This window comes from Anthonomus grandis, chromosome 2 (assembly GCF_022605725.1).
Source record: "Anthonomus grandis grandis chromosome 2, icAntGran1.3, whole genome shotgun sequence".
Lineage (NCBI taxonomy): Eukaryota > Metazoa > Arthropoda > Insecta > Coleoptera > Curculionidae > Anthonomus > Anthonomus grandis.
In genome coordinates this window covers 26,132,048-26,153,315 of record NC_065547.1, presented here as the reverse complement: position 1 = coordinate 26,153,315, position 21,268 = coordinate 26,132,048, and the positions used below count along the sequence as shown (strand labels likewise).

At 31.8% G+C, this 21,268-nt stretch overlaps 1 protein-coding gene across 1 annotated transcript in view; it reads right to left on the bottom strand.

Moving 5' to 3' along the window:
• Window positions 1-21,268, bottom strand: part of LOC126750216 (uncharacterized) — a 303,441-nt gene that overhangs the window by 31,549 nt on the left and 250,624 nt on the right. The window contains exon 12 of the mRNA XM_050459759.1: window positions 17,382-17,541. Coding sequence (XP_050315716.1) covers window positions 17,382-17,541 — 160 coding nt within the window. The remainder of the gene's footprint in view (window positions 1-17,381; window positions 17,542-21,268) is intronic.

Sequence of the window (21,268 nt, the reverse complement as noted above, 5' to 3'; positions counted from 1 at the left end):
ACAAACTGTCATATTCTTTTCTCACATTTCTGTATTGGTTTTTGTAAATAATATTATGGCGACACTGTTTAATAATCTCATATACCTCCGACAAATCTTGTTCTTTTAGAACTTTAAAAAATGTTCAATTTGTTTTCAAGTGAAAATAAGGAAGTAAATAGTTAGTTTCTATAAGAAAGTAAATTTATTCTGAGCGTTTGCTTACTATTTACAATTATTTTCTGAGCAGCATGATCGGAAATAAATGCCCGTAAAACTAAACTATTTACATATTCAAAATTTGTAAAGATATTACTGAGACAGCTTCTACAGCTGGAAGTGATGTGATTCTAGTGTTTGTAAAGATAGTCTGTTCTAGATCAAAAGAAGTTACAAGTAACAAAAGATCGTTCCTGTTCTGATTATATTTCACAAAATCAATATTAAAGTCACCAGTTATCAATATTTTGCCTTTGTCAATAATGTTACCTAAGATATTTTTGAAGACTCTGTTTGTCTGTTGGAGGTCTATATATAGCAGTAATTAATAAAACAATGTCATTTGCCTTACATACTACACTAGCACATTCATATTTTTTACAAGAGAATTTATTTATCTTATTGCTAGGGTCATACTATATGCTTTTATGTATGCTCAGATAATCTGAAGTTGTAGGTTCACGGAAAAGATGTTTGCTTTAAATTATAGTCGGATCTGGACCACTTGGTTCAATGGTGTTAAAAAAATGTTGTGATGCTGTATGTGTCATTTGATCTTTTTTAGTGATGACAGACTCGCTATTGAGCATGTCTACAATAGAAATGAATGTCTTTTGTTTAGTGTGTCCCAAATTAGCGGCTTGGTGGTCGGTTGTCATACGTACCTCATAATATATCCTCCATTATCACAAAGTCTCTTCGTCTCTTCAAATCTTGTGTTTTAATTAGCGGTGTACAAGAGATTTCCTTATGGTTAAATCTTATCTAAGTTATCAAATTATTGTTTTGCCTTTCTTGTGCGCCCACACTGATTATTGTTCTTATGTTTGGAAAACATCGAAAGAATGCAGCTTAAGTTTTCCGATATATTTCGTTCAGGCAACATTAGGGTGTAGATGATATTAATTATCGTTAGGTAGAGGAATCTCTTAATATTACAAGTCCTCCAGATCCGTCTTACACAGAAGGATCTAGACATGTTGTATAATTTATTGTACTCGTTAAGTTTCGAGTTGATAGGAAAAATTAATATAACCTATTAATTATATCACCATTTTTTTTAGGTTTTTATCCCTTGAATTTAATTTTAATTCTCAGGTTTATAATAGGATTGATTCGTGGATAAATAAATAATTAAATTCATTTTAGGAGCAGGAAAAGAGACCTGAAGGTTCCACTCCGCAACGCTCTCTGGAATATAAAGGTAGTAATAATTTGTGTACATTTAATTTTATGGTTTTTGGAATATGATCACCTGTTAAACGAGCTATTGTTCTAGGTGAGGACCCACATAAACATCGGACAACACGACCTTCTGAAGCACCATCTTTCGGCAGCAGTCATCGCAGCCAAGAACAGAGAGATAGAGAGTATGAAGAGCTTAAGGAAAAAGAAAGAATGGCGCACATGAGCGGCATCACTTTGCCAAATCACCACCATCATCGCCTCAGCGGTGCCGTAGATCCGAAGATGAAGCGGCATAGTAGGCCCAGCGGCGGGGGTAATCCTTCTTACCCTCCTCCAAAGGATATTTTAAGGGAAAAAAAGGATTCCCCTTTCGGCATACCCGGATTACATAAGGATCCTTATGCGGCAGCCCGTGTTAGTGATAGTAAAACGGTAAAAATGAAATTAAGACAGAACCGATGAACAGTGTAACAAATTATAGAGTTGATCCTAGTAGGACTAGGGTTGATCCTCCTAAACCTTCTTCCTCTTCTTCATGGTCCTCCTCCTCTACTTCGAAACAACAAGATATGTTGCGTAGATACGAGGAACAACAGAAACAACAGCAACAACAAAAGCAACCCTCTTTTAAGCCATCTACCTCGCAAAAAGGTGGGGAATTTTATGCTTAGTATAATATTAATTCTTCTTTTATTATCCGTTTGTCAATTCTTTATGCTTGCCTTTTATCTGTACCTCTACGTCTCTTCTGCTTCTATCGATTCAATTATGTTCCGATTTTCTATCTGAAAGTTCTTCTGGTGTACCTATCTTTTTTAATGTTCGACACTTATCCATTCCAAAATGCATCCTTTAGTCAGTTGTATAGTAGTACTTCAAGTTTACTAATTACTAAACTATACACTGCGATTTCAGCAACTATAATTAATAACGAGTAATTAGCAAGATTTTTTTCAAACAATTACGTTAATGTTTTAAAATTTTTGTTTTATAAAATCTTACCTAAGCCAAATTTATAATTCAACAGTAATATAATTTATAGTCATAATAAGAGTATCATAACATTAGATGTTTCTAAATACATTATGCTGTGAGTAAGCGGTTTGTAAATTATCAATAATATATTTACACACATTTAAAAAAATTATATAAATATAGCAAATGTTTAAAAATAAAAGTTTTGTGTATACAGCTAAAATTGTATATGTAGTAATATATCTCATTTGTTCTTTAAGTAGAAATTTTTAAATTTGGATTTTGGAAAAGTTGATTTGGTTACTTAAAACTATTATTTTCCAGAAAAGCTACTAAATATCATTTTTATATATTTTTAAAAGGCACCCCATATTTTATTATGATATTTTATAATGCAAAACAATATCTTTTTAATGACATCGCAAGTAGGCGTTTGGTCTTAAAATGTTGGTACAGGATTTCAGAATAGGTTATTATTTTTTGACTAGAACTATCTGAATATTAAAAAAAAAAATTATATATAGTATATATACTTGTAATAGTTATATATTTTTTTAACATCATGTTCTGCCTTCAAATAAATGTATTTCAGTATAACATTTCCTCCTTCCTGTGTATTGACAAATATCAAATATTTTATAATATGCAGATCCGGGCATTTTAAATTCATAGTAAGCTAAATACGCAGGGCTTTAAGATTAATTAGTTTTTTAATATTTGTTCTCTATAGGTTTTACAAACTGAAAATCTTGGCGGATAAATTCGAAAAATATCTTTAACCTTGGAATGCTACACTTATTTCCGACTCTGCATCTGCTACACAGGGGTACAACCGTACCCCAAATAAAACACGTCGTATTTTAGAAAAACAAAAAATTTATTCACTTATAGAAAAATAATAACTTAAACCGAGTCTCTAAGAACACTTTTAACGCACATCCATAATAAAATATTCATGCGGCACGCACTGAGCATATTTTTTTTTGATGTTGCAAACACACGAACTTTTTGCATACATCACAGCTTACTCTCGATTTTCGATCCTCTCTTCTGGGACAAAGCACACACCTAGCCACTGTTGTTGTAAGCCTAGTAGGTACTTCTTCTGAAGTGGTTATCTTGAGGACCCTACATATAGTTTCACGGAGTTCGCGCCTCAAAGTTGGAGCTTCCAAACGACTCATCATGTGCGGTCTGACCAAGTCAAGGGCAAGCTTCTTGAGGTATTCTCGCCTGTGCTTTACAATTTCTTTATTCACTTCACCAGAGCCACGCAAAAGAATCATTGAATTATATCCCAGAATATCCAACAAATTATAGAACAGACATAATGGCCAGCGACGTGTTTTTCTACCAGTAGAATAAGTGTGGCACAACTGGTCTAAAGTATCCACTCCTCCTTTTGTAGAATTATAAAATTGAATAATTTCTGGTAACTTGGTCGTAAATGGCTCATCACCTTTTTCGTGCATTGTCGAAAGCATAATTACTGCTTTTTTAGCACTCTTGGGTGGACAGTATAATAACAGTGTCAGATGTCCACTGTAGCAAAACATGGCAGAATTTTGATTCCTTTCTTTGAGTTCCAAAACCGACTCAGGAATTTCTTTTTTATTTCTTCTCACAGTAGCAACAATGGTAATTTTCCTCTCTAAAAGATAATTCGCGGTCTCAATAGAAGTAAACCAGTTATCCATGGTCAAGTTCCTATTTGTTCCTTGGAGAGAACTGGTTAGCTTATTACAGTAATACTGAGCTACAGGAATATCAGTTGGTGTGGAACCTTTTCCTATATAAATTTCAGCATCAAGTACAAAAGCTGTTTTGGCATCACAAGACAACACAATTTTGATTCTGTATTTATTGGGCTTTGAAGGGATGTACATTTTAAAAGGACATCGCCCTCGAAAACCAACCAATTTTTCATCAATTGTAATATATTCTGAAGGAGTATATAGGTTTTTCATTTTAGCGATTTAACGACCTCTCAACTACCTCTCGAAAAGCTGCAAGCTTATCAGTTTCCTTTCTTTCAGCTCTGAACTGCTTATCATCAAAGCGAAGACAGTTTATCAAAAACCTGAAACGTGCCTCGGGTGGCGGTGAAAAAACGGTGCCATAGTAGCACAGAATATTGGAATTCCTGTGTCTTTATCAAATAGTTCCAATCCATTTCCGTTGGTCAAAACTCCTGCCATTTTCATAACACCGGCATAATAAAATAGTCCGAAAAGTGCTTGGAGTTCAATGCTGTTTGTATCCTTAGTCCAAGAGGGTCTCTTACCTACTGGCGTAATAACAGGTGCATCAGTATTTTGGTCATCATTCTTATTTGAATATTTCAATCGTTGAACTTAGATCTCGTTATTAGTATATTGGGTAATTTTATCGAGATTTTCTTGAGTGAAACATAATTTCCAAGCTTCAGTTCCCGATGTTATATGTTTTGCTTCGTTTTTGTTTCCAGGTAAATGCAAAACCAGATGTCGTTTTGGTGTACGATGAATTGCGCCTTTGTTACCTGACCACATAAACTCATTTTTACCCCTTAATTTGGTAGGCACTGGTAAAATTTCCACCATATCTCTGTTGATCGCCTGTATTTCTGCCAATGGTATATTGTCATCTTCCGAATCTGTATCAGATGGAAAGGTATCCTGAGTCTGTTCTGGTGCAATAAAAGAATTAAGATTGATTTGATTGCCGCGTATTTCATCCTCTTCTGGCTCTTCTCTAAAATCAGGTATCTTCGTCCTCGCTGTCATCCGAAAAACTGTCTGAATCAGATTCATAGAGAATGCGATGAATTTCTCCTACATCTTCAGGCTTTGTTAGATCGAAAAACTTTTTCTGCCCAAAATCATTATTCGTGCAGCCTAACAAAGAAAATCAATAATAACTTAAAAATCAAAGTAAAATATAATAACTTAAAAAAAAAACTAAAATATTTTCAAAGTATTATAGACATATTTTAGATATATTTTTCAAAAAAAAGATACTTACTCATATAATAATAATCTAGTGAGAAGCGAAATAATCACAGAGTATATTTAACCTAAACTGCTACACTGGGGTACGCGCTAACCCCAAATATCACAAATCTCATTGTTGATATATAGTTGATCTCTTTGTGATATTTGGGGTTAGCACATACCCCAGTGTAGCAGTTTAGGTTAAATATACTCTGTGATTATTTCGGCAATAATCGTAATATATTCAGGGTGTCCTATTTGCCATGTGACTATTGGTATTTCCGAAACTATAGGAGAAACGAGGGCGGTTAAATAAAAAAAAAATCCAATTTTGATGCTTATTATAAATCCTTTTACAGTGTTGCAAAATGTTTATTAGTTCGTGAGTTACAGGGTGATTTATAAAAAACGTCAATTTTTATTTTAATTATTATTGCCAGGAATATTGATTTTAGAAACTTACTTTTAATTACAAAGTTTTATAATTGTTTGGGCTCTACAAACTTAAACACCTTTAATTTTTTTGTATGACGTTTGGCAACGGCTTAATTTTTTTTAAATACGGACCTGCATTTTTTATAAATTATTTTAAAAGCATTTTTTATTCCCTGATGTATCTCATTGATGTATGATGTATCTCATTTATACGTTTCTCAATGTTTCGAATTTTTCCTTAATGCGGGCCTGATTTTTTTTTAAATTGGAAATTAATTATTTATTAATACAGTAAAAATTTTATCTTTTTAATTGTTATTTAAAAATAGTTATAAACGCTAAAATAATATCAAAGTCGTAATATTAATAACAATTCCATTTTAGATACAAAATAACTTGGTTTTTTAAATAACCTTTAAAAAGTGTACAATTTGTTTAACTGTCATGAATTTATTTATTCAATAATCATCTGCTAAATAACATTATTGCTACTAAATATTAAACATCAATATTAAAAAGAGGTATTTAAGAAAATGAATATTACAATGACCTGACTAACTTTATAGAAAATTAATTTTTAATAAGCAATATAATAATGAAAAAAAAAATCCAAAATATGTATATTCGAAATGACCACCAATATTTTGTAAGCATTTTCGCGCGTTGGTCACAATTTTTCTCTGAATGTTGTTGAATAAACTGAAATTTTACTGCACGTTTCTCTTAGTATTAAACTTAGGTCCCCTATATTTTGAGGCGTAGTTTGATAATCCTAATAAAACCTTACATGGAAAAATCCAAGTATCAGACGATCTTGCGGGCCTTCTGTCAAAAATATTGTTTGGTAATCATGACAATGCAGACTTCAACTACTATCACAGCCAACTAAATTGAACTTATAATATCAACAGGTATCATAATTTAAAACTAAATTTTTTAACATATTTAGATTAGGATTCATCGGGTTTAACACAAATAACCACTATAGTTTAATAAGCTTAAGCTTTTAATTAACTAAATTTTAAATCGGGAGGAAAAAATTAAAAAAAAAACATTTAAAGTTTCTAAAATCAATAGTTTTGGAAATCATAAATAAATAAAATTTGGCGTTTTTTATAAATTATTCTGTAGTTAATATAATAGTAAAGTAAAAAAAAAAATTTATATTTATTTAACAATTACAAATTTTATTAAAACTGCGCTCCCCTGGCTCTAATACATGCCCTACGTCGCCGTCGCATTTCCACTGTCGTAAGACGAAGCCGCATCCCTTTTCTGATAGTTTGAAAAGCGGCATCGATTCTTTGAATGGTCAAATGAGGAGATCGTGAAACATGCTATGGGATTGTTGTTGTGATAACAACAATATGTGCTACATATTGTTGTTGTCACTTGACATTTGTCATTTGTCGTGGTGTAACTTTTTAGCTTTCTTACGTACCCAAGTCGTTAATTTAGTATTGTATCTTTTCTGTAGTTGTTATTGTTATTGTTAATACTGTTGTTATTGTTGCAGTTAATTGAGTTTTTATATTGTTTTTGTGACTTTCCTTATTTTCGTATCATTATCGCCACAATGGCTGCATACACTACCGAAGAATACGCCGATATTATCTTTGCTTATGGAAGAGCCAATGGTAATACGCGAGAAGCACAAAGAATTTATGAGGAGCAATACCCCAATAGGCGTGTGCCCCACCACAACACTTTTGCTAACACTTTTTGTCGATTAAGGGAAACAGGCAATCTAAATTTTCAAGAACCGAGGATCAATCGGACGCAGTATGATGTTGCTGTAGATGAAAACGTAATTCGCGCATTCGATGAGGATCCCACCACTAGTACAAGAAAAGTAGCTACAGATCTGAATATTTCTACATGGAAAGCATGGTCAGTTATCAAGGCAAATGGAAGGTATCCTTTCCATTACACCCCAGTGCAAGGTAATTTCATACTACATCAACAACTTAATTCCACAATTTTTACTGGCATCGTGATACTCTATTCTAGGTCTTCTATAAGCCGACTATGAGCGACGGGTACAATTTTGCCGCTTTTTGCTTCAAGCAGACGTTGAAAATGGACACTTTTTAAAAAGCTCTATCTTATGGACAGATGAATCAACATTTACACGTGCGGGGATATTTAACCAAGATAATTTACATTATTGGGAAAACAAAAACGTAAATCCGCATTTGACCAGAGCCAAGTCTTTCCAAACAAGATTCAGTGTTAATGTTTGGGCAGGTGTGATTGGGAGACACCTCATCAGTCCACACTACTTGCCGAGAAACCTCAACGGGGACAATTACTTACATTTTTTACAAAATGATCTCCCACAATTATTGGCTGATATACCCATATTTAATGAAGCCAATCGTCTTTCAGAATGACGGGTGTCCTGCACACTATCGGGTCGCCGTTAAAGAATTTCTGGACAATACTTTTCCCAATTCGTGGATCGGAAGAGCAGATCCCATCGCATGGCCTCCACGATCCCCTGATTTAACCCCCCTCGATTTTTACTTATGGGGACGTGCGAAAGAACTCGTGTACGAGGTGGAAATTGACAATCTAGACTACTTAATTCAAAGAATCAATGCCGCTTTTCTACATTACCGTCAGAGAAGAGATGCGACTTCGCGTTACGACAGTAGAAATGCGACGGCGATGTAGGGGATATCTAAGAGCTAAGTGAGCGCAGTTTCAACAAAATTTGTAATTTTGAAATAAATACATAAAATTTAAAAAATATTTTTTTTTACTTTATTCTCCTTTAAAGTCATGAATTGTGGCAAGTTAGTCGGCTTTGTGTTACACGTCGTATATCATTGAAAAGAGTATTAACTGGAGATGTTTTTAAAATTACCTGAACACCTTGATAGATTTTAGTTTTTTTTTGCGTCAAGTTAAAGTTACCTTTCATAACTTTTTTTGCTACTTGTATTAACTTTTTGAGCTCAAAACGAATTATTTTGGTATTATTTGTACTTGGTATTAGATTCAGGATACTTTACAGACTAAATACAAATGTAAAAAAAACGTGAAAAATATGCTGAAAAAATTTAAAGATGTCAAAAGGCATAATTTTTTAAAAATCCTGAAAATAACACAAAATCAATGATATAAAAAACTTGAGACTTTTAGAACACAAGTTTATTAAGAAAATATTCTTCTATCTGAGCCTATCTATATGCCCACTAAGTTTGGCTAACCCTCCGCCAAACATCTTGTATATCATTGTTAGCAATGCCATCAAGGTCAATATGGCAACTGATCAATCATAAATAAATGAAATACTAATTAGTTATTGACAATAAATGCAAAAAATTGATTTATCGCCAATAAGAAATCTATTTAATAATTTGTTTAAAATTTATTAGTTCAGAATTATTTTAATTGCAGAATGGCTTTAATATTTTTTGTAGCCATTATAAGTGCAAATAGAAAATAGTGATTTTCGTGAGAAAATTTTAAATTTATTTACAATATATGTGAAACACCAAAAAAGTGTACTCAAAATTTTACTCGTGCATTGATTGTAACTCTACGACATTTTTCCATGCTGAGGATTATGTTATTCAGATCTTGTTGGGGAATTGCTATCCAACACTTTTGAAGAGCTTGAAACAGCTAATCTCGGTTTTGAAGCTTAGTCTGACTCTTCGCTAAGATATATACTATTAAACATTAAAACATATAAATAAAACATTTTGTAATTGATTTTGCTCCCAAGTAACTTATTCCTGAGCCCAATATAGTAGATTGGCGCGATTCCCTCGATTTAAGGGTTGGCATCTTCAAGGACTTTAGCTTACTAGATTACCATCTCTCAACCTTCTGTAGAACATATGTTGTGAAACAGTCACCATATGAACTCCGCACACATGAGTTATTCGACCTTCTAACTCAGCATATCGATCCACATGAGGACTTGTCACCTTTGGTCGACCCAAATGCCTGTCGTGGTCCAGTCTCCCAATAACAACTCCAGAAGCGAGAAATTACGCTCTAAGTGGCGCCTATAACATTAGCTACATCAATTTGACGCATTTCAGTTTCAAACTTCCCCAGCATCTCCATATCCATATAAGAGCCCTTAACATCTCCATTATCTGCCAAATGTCTAGGTATATTTAAACAATTTAATAAACACCCTTGCAGTACTAGACTTAACCGAGAACTAATAATATATACATACATGATAATATGTACATTATCGATATTGTGCATTTTAGGTATCTTAAGAAAAACTGCTTTTTTGTGAGTAAAATACGTGCAGATGAATTTAAGTCGTTATACCACAATCTAACAAAAATCGAAAAGTTGAAATCTATATACTTTGGTTATACTTATATTAATAAATATTGCTAGAACCGTGTTATATTGGTCAACATAGTATAAGGTAAGAAAGAGTTATCAAACAATTAATAGTTAAAATTGTAAATATCCCTAGATTTTGACCATATATATATATGCCATTTGCGTTAACTTTTCTTTGTTATCCATTATGGCAAAAAATACCTATTCGAAAAATACTTCTGATCTCTCAAATTAGAAAAAATATTCAGAGGAATATTATTTAAAGCACAGATTAGTTTTACACTGTGTTCACTATTTGTGCTATTATTAGCCTCTGCATGAGAGGGGCTATATCCATTCTGTTTGCTGTTAATTCAGTTCTCATCTTAAAATAGCCATTTTCTTAAATATTGACGTTACTTCGTTTCACTGCGGCACATATATAAATACCAACAAAACTACAAACATTTCACATCACATAATAAAAACACTTTTAATTTGTTTTAAATTAATGTGCTTACATGTAAAAAACAAAAATAAATTTGCATGTCAGCCGTTTTATTTTGCTAATAATAAATTGTAAAGTATTTTCACTGGCCTCGCCTTAATACCGAGTGAAATGGCTAGGTCAGGGATTGTTTGATGAAGGTAAAAGCCATTCATTCAATTTGTATATTAATAACATTAAAACACTACGAGGAAGTTGTATATATGATTGTATGTTCGAGCCATCAGAATCATTCGGAATATATATACTGTATGAAATGAATCTTGGAGCTTTATTTATGGTAATATACTTCCTATTCATCAAAAATTTTAGAAAAAAGGAAGCAAGAAGTTTACCTGATACTAGCCCACACAAGCCCTTAATAATATACCATAAACTAATTACTTAATAAAAGAAATTAGTTTATTACTTTTAAATAAACATCTATTCCCAAGTCTAAAAAGCACTAAATATTCGTGAACTTTTTGGTAAACAATATACTACATGCTTAATTCTATGACTTAAGCTAGGTCTTTATTTATGTTGACCATTAGACCCTGTTTCAAAAACTGCTACGCCGACAACTTTTCAAAACATAGCATGCTATTTGTCAAACAAGTACCTGATTGTAGATTTTCGCGTTATAACATCGGCAAAGCGAACAATGTAGAAATCTCTTAAGGCTTTCTACTCGGATTAATCATCTACAACCATAATTTGTTTATCTAAAAGCATTTTTGCCATGCCTATAGATGTAAACCAATTGTACGTCGTCAAATTTCTATTCCTTACATGAGAGAAACAGGTAAGTTTGTTGCCTTAATACTGTTTTAGCCTTACAGCACATCACAAGTTTAATGCTGTATTTATCCGGTTGTAAACAAATATACATTTTGAAAAAGCATCGACCAAGGAATCCTACTAATTGCACATTGTGGTATATTTGGAAAGTACATATAAGTTCTTCATTTTGTTTATGGTTCTTTCAAATATCTCTCAAAATTCTGCTAGTTTATCAGTTTCTCTTCTTTGAGCTCTGATATCTTTATTTTCAAATCGTAGGCGGTTTACTAAAAATCTAAAACCAGCTTGTGGCATTGTTGCTCGAAATATTGGTATACCATTATCAAAAAGTTCGGATTAATCATATTTTTACGTGAAAATGGAACTAATTTGTTACCTACTACTAATAATATATTACTATAATAATTAATCTTTGTAAGGGATTGTTTCTTGTTGTCTTGGGCCACATAGAAAGCAATATCTATGAGACTAAACCCAGCCCGTTTGAAGATTTACAGAACAGAATTGAAAATGAGTGCTTGTAAGTCATAATTGTAGTCGCAAGTCATAATTAAAATATTGCAGAATATGCAGCAATGTTTTGCGCAAAATCTAAGGTATTGTATGGAAAAGGAAGGTAGCCAGCATTCAGCTAATACAATGAAAATGCTTTTTAAATGTATTATTTTTGCGATATTTTTTTTAAAGTATATACTTAGTATTCTAAATTATATTCTGTAGTATGTTAAAGAAACTTTTTTTTTGTTATGTCACATTTAGCAATACTCGACTTAAAAACTAATAGCTTATACTACTGCATACTTAGTATCAATAAAGAGAATAAAGGCCTTTTTCAATAACGTATCACTTGACCCTTCCTTGCCATTTAAGATTTTAGGGTTGGTGCCACCCCATCTTGGGGATTATAGGTATAAAGGTAATTTCTTGTTTATTAACCATTCTCCTCGAAAATAAAGTTGACAGTTTCAAGTGTTTTTTAACACAGCTAATGAACTTCCGTAATTTTGATGCGCCTCCCTACACAGAAATCCATATATTTATATAATTAAGAAGACCAGCTCTTTCTAATCAGGTAATGACGAGATAGTTATAGTATTTCGATAAAAATGTATTACATCTCTTAGCAGGTATTTTTGTTTTATTTACTGGAGAAAAGTCTGTTTATAACATTGACATCTTCCATTGAAGATGCAGTTATTTAATTAAATGATAAGATAAATAGTCTGAGTTGAAAAAAAAAATGAATTGGCTTGGATATTTCAAAATTCCGTAATTATTACAGGAGACCAGGCAGTAAAAAATGCTTTAAGAGTGTTTAAGACTAGGCCAAAGATCATCTTTAGGAAGGATTAGAACACACTGGGCCACTGCAGACAACAACTGCAAAAGACAGCAGTGCTGGTAAAGGTCATGCATCCTCAAGAAATACGTAGATAGGCCCGTAGAACAAAAAAACGGAAAGTAGATACTTTGCTATGTAGGATTGTGAGGAAAAGGAAGAAACCATGCATTCACACTAGAGCATCAACAGAGAGGATACACTACAGAAAACTGGAAACTACACCACTAGGCAAAATACTGGACTTCCTAGAAACAACAGAACTGAACATGTGGGAGTAAATATATGGGGTATAATAGAACTGCAACAGGGCAGACCCCGATGCAGGGAACCAACCAGGTATCACCCAGCGAGGAAATATTAGTTGTTACCTAGTCACGGAGTCCCACACAATCAGGGGTTCAAGAACAAGCGGTGGACAGAATTTCTTCGCCAACAACACTATCAAAGCTGACGAAAATAAAGAAAAACACAAAGTCACGGTCTTACAATATATAATCACAGGCTACACGTGTTTCGCTCTAGTTAGAGCATCATCAGGCCTAAAATTAAAAATATTACTTAAGCAAAAGTAAAAACTTACATTAAAACACTAAAAAAATTTTAAAAGCCATCCGCACACTTCACAGTACAGTCTAGTATCAAAGCTGATGATATCAAAAGACTCATAATCATCATGAAATATTCCGCTTATGGAAATGAAAATTTACTATGGTTTATTCTCAGTGTATAGTATTCAGTTATAATTCCGTTTATTTTTCTGATCCATTTTCTCTAGTATTGAAAAGTCGTTCTTAAGGGATATCGAAGGAAAATTGGACCTAGAATCAAACCAACCCTATATCTTTAGTTACAAAAATATATTTGTAGGTAGTTGAAATATAGTTAATATGAAACATAGTTCATTTGAAGGCTTTTTAAGTTTTATTTTTCCTGGGATTTAAGCCACTACTTCTATTATACTGCCATATCTTTTAAGATGTTGTGACTTTATGTTGTGAAAAAATTACAAGAGGATATTGACTTTAATACAATGCTCCTTAATCGAATAGTTAATGTTCTTTGAAATATCCCCGTCAAACAGTTTATGGGGTTAGGTGAACACGATATCCATTGATTGATTTTTCCTCATTTCAAATTTATCGACTATTGTGATATTTCAATACAAAGATTAACAAATATGATACTATTGAGTATCAACATGTTTGTCATAAAATTCAGGACAACTAAGGAGCAATTTCGTGGTTGTTAGGTTATGTATCTTGATATGTTACCAGACGCATAAATTTATATAGTCAGCATTACATGTTTATTCTAAAAAAATAAAATTCATCCTCTCCATTAAGTCTTCCTGGTAGCTATTATAACATGGGACAATTAATTTGCCTTTAATGGTAAAAATAAATCTTCGAAGGTCTTATATGTGACGAAGGCTTGATGAGTATCATAGCACAAACAGAAATAACTCCAAGATCACCTTACATTTAGACACCTGCTTTTAAATATTTTGGATATTTAGTTAACAATTAAAAAAATCCATGTTCTTAACTATTTGCTTCGTTGAAACGAGACAGCAAACAAATCAAAATATAGAAAGGAGAAAAACAACAAAAATAAAAAATCAATGTCTCTTTAAATCTCAAAATATCAGTAATCAAACCTCTAGGCAATCTGTTATTTCACAATTTTAAAAAAAGCAGCAAAAACAAAATAAGTCGACCGCGCACGAACGTCAACAACAATAACGGAAAATAACCAGAAAATTTCTCTTCTCGGATGACCATCCAAGGTGACGTCATTCACGTTACAACAAAAACACACATACAATCCCTGACCTTACCATTTCACCAAGGTAACCAACCAGCTCGTTATAAAACCGATCAACAAAAAAAAAACGAATCTATGTTAATCGACAATCAAAATCGAAAGTGATGGGTGCGCGAAAAATAAAATTACGACCGCTTTCTTTTAGGCGCTGCTCATGTAATATCTCTCGGACTTTCTCCGGTGTTGTTAATATGATCAGTATGGCCGACCTGTGAAGTAACCTCTATGTAATATCATTGGAAATCTCTTCTCTGTATATGTTTTTTTTTTGTTTCGATTGCACAATGCTTAATTTGTCGCTTAATCCACAGTTGAAGCATCTAATTACTTTCAGAAGAAATGTGGGATTTTAATTAAATATTCATATTTTTTGCGAAATAATTCATATTGGCGAAATAATCATATTAGGTATTAAGTTTGGAAAAGTTAGAGAAGACAAATTCCGTAGATGAAAATTAAATAAATAAAGAATTACTTATTTAACCGCAATCAACATATAGATCTTATAAGGACCCTTATTCAAAAAATACAGGTTTGTTATTGGCGCAAGTCTAGCTTTGATTGATAATTGATATAATTGAATTAAATAATTTTTAATTTTTTTAAGTTTTTTCTGCACTAAATAACTTCATACAATTATGCGTTTAAGTTTTATACGAAAATGTTTTATATTTTATTTAAATTATTTGCCTTTAACCTTAACGTATTATTCAATTCTTTAACGATATATTTACAACAAAAATTTTTATATTTCATCTTGAATATTTGATGGCTTAACATTAAATATGGTCGATGAAAAATATGGTCTATAAAGTACTTCGAGCATGTATCATAAAATTTCTTTGTTAAAGTTCATATATTATTGTAAATGTTTTCTATTATTGAATAAACGTCATATTAATATTAATTTTATTTTATAATTTTTTTGTTCTTTCTATCACCATGTGATGTTGGTTGACAAGCAAATCAGGGTTTATGATGAAAGCCAACGAATTAGTCCTGCTATATGCGGCTATAAACATAGATCATTCACCTAAGGGATTCCTAAGTTATGTACATTTTTCTCCATTTATTTGTCAATCAGTGGCAGTGATGCTTGCTTCTTTCAGCTGATATATTCTTTTTAGCTCGCGACACAATGGTTAATATTTGCCAATTTTCTCTGCTCTGGCCTTTTACACAGTTTCGTCCAGTGGTATCTTAATATTGATGACCCAAGCATACTCGTTTTCTTTAAGAACTACAATTTCTGTTTTGTACGTTATTACATTCCAATAAATTTTTATTTTTTCTGTTTTGCATTGGTGGTTTTGGTTAATATTTGTAGTAGGGCATTCTTTTTTTAAGCAGTCCATGGTTTGAGCAGATCTCCTGACTTAAAATAACTGCTACGTTGTTCTGTATGTTGGTGTAATCTTTTGAAACCAGGTAAATGCATGCTGTTGCTAAATGTTGTACAGTTTCGATAGAGTTTTTACAGAGGCTGCAGCGATCATCGATAAATTACTGTTTTCTATAATTTCTTGTGTTAGTTACCTTGTGTCAGACATCAATAGTCTATGTTAGGTAGCTCATTGATAGTTTTAGGTGGACTTCTTTATGTAGTAGTGCCGCAGCGAATTTACTATGCAAATCTATATCTTTCCATTCATTTTCTAGTCTATCTAAAGTTTTTTCTGTTGTACTGGGATCATTGATTTCAAGCCAATTTCAGTACGGACAAGATGATATCAATAGTACAAAGAGCGGTATGCAGTAGATCATTTTTTCGGTGAAACTTAGTAGATGGATTTTTGATGTGCTATTTCTAAATTAATTAATTTTTCTTCCTTTCATTAAGATACATGCATCTATATTTTATTGGACTGGCTCTTATAAGTATATCAATTTTTTGTGTGTCGCTTTCAGTCATCAAAAGGGTGAGTTATTACTGGCATCACCCAATAATATAATACTCGCGATAATAAATAGCAAACTGACCACTAGCGTTTCAATTATGTATAAGCGTTTGCCGAACTGAGTTTTACAATTTATTTGGGATTATTTAGTTTTAGCTTACTTAGTTCTTACAATATATGGTTTTACACTATTTATAAAAATGATTACATTATCAAAGATTACATATTTGGGTAATTGTGAATTATTTTTATATCATTACTTGGGTCACATTATGGTATCTTAGAGACAAATAATAATAACCTGCTGGCTTGCTGGCTCTGAAATCAGCATACCTTTCATGTACCTGTTTTTGTTTTCAGCCTGGCTATAGCTTTAAATTTTTAACCAACTACTATCAGGTGTACAGCCATTTAAAAATAAATACAACTTTAAAAGTTTTGATTTTACTACTTTACCTATGTCTATCACTTTCAAAAATGTATTGCTTTATTCTCGTGATATAATACAATTTATTTGTTATGTTTTTTCCGTGATGTATCCAGCATCCATCCTGGCTACCGGCATAAAAAGGTTCAGCTACCAACGGCAAGCGGTTCAAAAGAGTCTAGAAAGCCAAAGAATAGAAAAGGCCAAAGAACAACCATGCGTTGAATGGGTGAAGAATGAAATGGAAGTACCGTTGGTCTTATCCCAATATATTTTTGCATTGTCGTTTTCGATTACAGCCCGATGTTTGTATCTCACGGTTGCTTTAAAATATTTTATTTGTGGAACCGTCGATATATAACACAAAATCGACTTCTGCATTTTATTTTCTACTAACCCAACTACTCTTCAACCGAGAAATCACTTTTGGGTCACTAAGTTTCCTTCTAAATTAAACGTCAGTCTTTGATGAAAACGAGTTTCTAATCCACAAATCTAAATATATCCCTTATATCTGATATAAACAAACCTGTATATTGGAAACACCAAAAGTGTAGGCAGGAAGAGGTTCCACCGCTGAATTAATGACGTAATCTCCCAAGGTCACGTGCACCTGTCGCGGCGTCGCTCTTGCAACGCAGTGACCAGCGGTCACCACGTGACGTCGACTTATTAGTGAGCCGCCACACCTAAAAAAAATTAAATAAATATCTCGAAAAAATTTTTTATACTGATATAAAATTACATTTATATCTATGTTCTGCTTTGTATAATAGATTTCTATTTTTGTCTTTTCGACATAAACAACTTAAATAAGTGACACTAAAATGAAAAGTATTGAAGAACCACCAATTACAACTTGGTAGGTTTTGATACAATACAGAATTTGATACCTTATCAACAACTAATCCTTGCTATTCATTATCATGATGTCCATTGAATTTTATACGCAGTTACTTTCTTATGAAAAACGTCATCTTAAATGCTACAAAAATCTTAGTTGGATTTGCAAATTATATAAATATCAAACTTTTTATCATTCTATATATCAAAATATTTCGTCCTTCTCCGTATAGATTAAAAGGATCTTTGGTTACTTGAATTAATGGGCTTAATCCTTTTTCTTTCATGAAAAGAGGATTTTAAAAAAGATTTTCTTAAACGTTCCATTCTAACATTTGATACGTAAACTAACCACATTTTATATATTTTAATAACCCTTAATTAATCTCATTATTTTGTAGTACACAATACAACACATACAACTACAGTACCGTATTTAAAGACAAATAAAAATAACTCTTTGAACCTCGTTGAAAATTTATCCTGGGCCTATACCTACCAAAATATGAGGAGATATTATTGAAATATAGATTTTTTAAAATGTCTCAAATAATTGGAATAAATTTTAAGAATATTTTATAGATTCAAAAGTAGAATATTTTAGAAAAGTAAACGCACCTTTAAAAATAGATATTAACGAAAGTGGCTTCTAAATATTCTTAAAAAAAGACTTTTTGAAAACATAAAGATAAATTATTTAGAATGTGCTAGTAAAGACAATATATATAAAGACTATATATATATTCATCAAGGTTATATTGACTATGTCGTAGCACCTTTACACATAATATTTAATAAACCCTAAAAACCAATAGATTTCAACAGTAGAGGGTTGTGAGAATTCTGTCGATGGAGTATTCAGCCACCTCTCATGTTTTTCAGATTAGCAATTTGGTCACTTTTTTATTTGTTTTATTTAAAAATAACTTGAATTATCTTAAATATGCCTCCTGTTTGATATTTACTGATGACTAAGATTTTCAAGGTAATTTAGAACCAGAATGATTGTTACTTATTGCAGCTAGATCTATATGAAGTATTCAGTTAATTTTGGAAAAATAATGTGTTGCTCAATTTTGATCAGTATTCTGTTATGATAGTTACACAAAGTAAAAGCTTTATGAAGTCATTATATTACGGCCAACATTATGAATTTCCCAGAAAGTATGAGTGTAAAGATCTTCGTTGGAAATTTGAGGTAAACTTAAAGTTTAATAATCATTACAGTATAATAATAAATAAAGCTTATAAAATTTAGATATACAAAGCATAGTCAGATTGTATAACTCATTCGTGAGACCTCAACTCAAGTATGGTTCTGTAATATGGGCACCACAGGTAGAAGTTAATATAGATAGACCTTATTGAAAAGATACAAAAAAGTTTTTTGCGGTACTTATTTGTTAAAGCATAATGCTTACCTATACTTGCTGTCTTGCAGAAGCATGCTTGAGATTTTTGAATTTAAATTTGTGGAGCAAAGACAATTTTTGATTAAAAATACTATTGACCTTGTTGGTATTGGAATTCGGAGAATTAGGTCTTGCTTTTTGCCTGGTTCTACCTTAATTTCCTAGAGCGTAGGATCGGTAATTCCTTTTATTTATATTATGTTTGTTATTTCTTATTTGTTGGAGCTATATTTGTAAGTGTTATTTATTTCTTTACTTGGCGTTTATTACTTGCCATTCTTTCTTTACATAATTACATTAATATGCTATGTAAATAGAGACCATCGAACGATAATCTTTAATACTACAAATTGCACAGAACTTCAAGAGTTATAGTAAATCCAGGGGCTTATCTTATTGCTAGTGCCAGTTACACGTTTAAGATTGCCATACATTTCTCCAGGGTGAAGTACGATTATGCAAAGCAAAATAATAGACGAAGGGTCCTGTTTACTTTAAAATCTTTATTTCAAGAATCCCGACGCGTTTCGGTTGTTAAACCATTGTCAAGGGAAAACTATGTAAGTAGAATATAAAAGGTTGTTATTAAAATAATAAATTAATTAAAAACATAACAAAACTTACATGATATTATTACAAAATGTCCATAAAAAGATCAAAAAAAATGGCACACACATAACATGACAATACATCAATCTAAAAACATGTCATAACACCGTATTTACAAAACAATAACGGATTTTGTTTTTTTTTTTTTAAATTTACACGGGTACCATATTATACACAGATATTTAATAATATTACTAATAGGGACATCTAGGATTAAATGCGGTTAACAGAACATTTTAAAAAACGGTAAATTCACAGGAATATGGAAACTACTTAAATAAATTTACAATTTTGGCCGCTTCTCGGTAGTGGGCGTTAATAGGTTCGTTCAGACAATTTACTTGTGTATTTATTTCTAGTTTTGCTATTTCTAGATTTTCTAATATATTTAATTTTTCGCTTTTATTTAGGTTGTGCAAAACTTTGAAATTGTCATCTGTATTAAATGAATGACCTGTTTCTCTTAGATGTAATCCAAAGGCAGATCTTTTATCATTAGGCGACTTCTGAGAATTTAAATGTTCTTTAATTCTTATTTTAAAATTTCTGTCGGTTTGAACAGCATATTTGGCTGGACAAGAGTTGCATGATAAGAGGTAAACGCCACTGCCTTCTAATGGGCTTACAAAGTCTTTTAATCTTGAACAAAGATTCTTATATTTTGAAAGGACTTATACACAATTTTTATATTGTTGTCTAAGGACTTAAGTAAATTACCTATTCTTAAAGAAATCGGACCAATAAAGGAAATTTTTACATATTTCGGAGGTTGGTAAGGATGGATGGTTTGATCAAGGGGCTCACTAGAGAGGGACTGAAATAATATTTTATTGAACTTTTTTCTAATCAAATTATCTATTAAAGACTTTTTGTATCCATTGTTAATTGCAATCGACAATTTCAAAGTTTTGCACAACCTAAATCAAAACACAAAATTAAACATATTAGAAAATCTAGAAATAGCAAAACTAGAAATAAATACACAAGTTAATTGTCTGAACGAACCTATTAACGCCCACTACCGAGAAGCGGCCAAAATTGTAAATTTTTTTAAGTAGTTTCCACATTCCTGTGAATTTACTGTTTTTTAAAATGTTTTGTTAACCGCATTTATTCCTAGATGTCCCTATTAGTAATAGTATTAAATATCTGTGTATAATATAGTACCCATGTAAATTTAAAAAAAAAAACCAAAATCCGTTATTGTTTTGTAAATACGGTATGATGACATGTAGATTGATGTATTGTGATGTTATGTGTGTGCCTTTTTTTTTGACCTTTTTATGGACATTTTGTAATAATATCATGTAAGTTTTATTATGTTTTTAATTAATTTATTATTTTAATAACAACCTTTTATATTCTACTTACATAGTTTTCCCTTGACAATGTTAACAACCGAAACGCGTCGGGATTCTTGAAATAAAGATTGTGAAGTAAACAGGACCCTTCGTCTATTATTTTGCTTTGCAGTTACACGTTCTTTTTGGGCATGCCTGCATTTTTTAGCTCAAGTGTGGCAGCAGTGTAGTAGAAGTCCAGAAAGATGTCT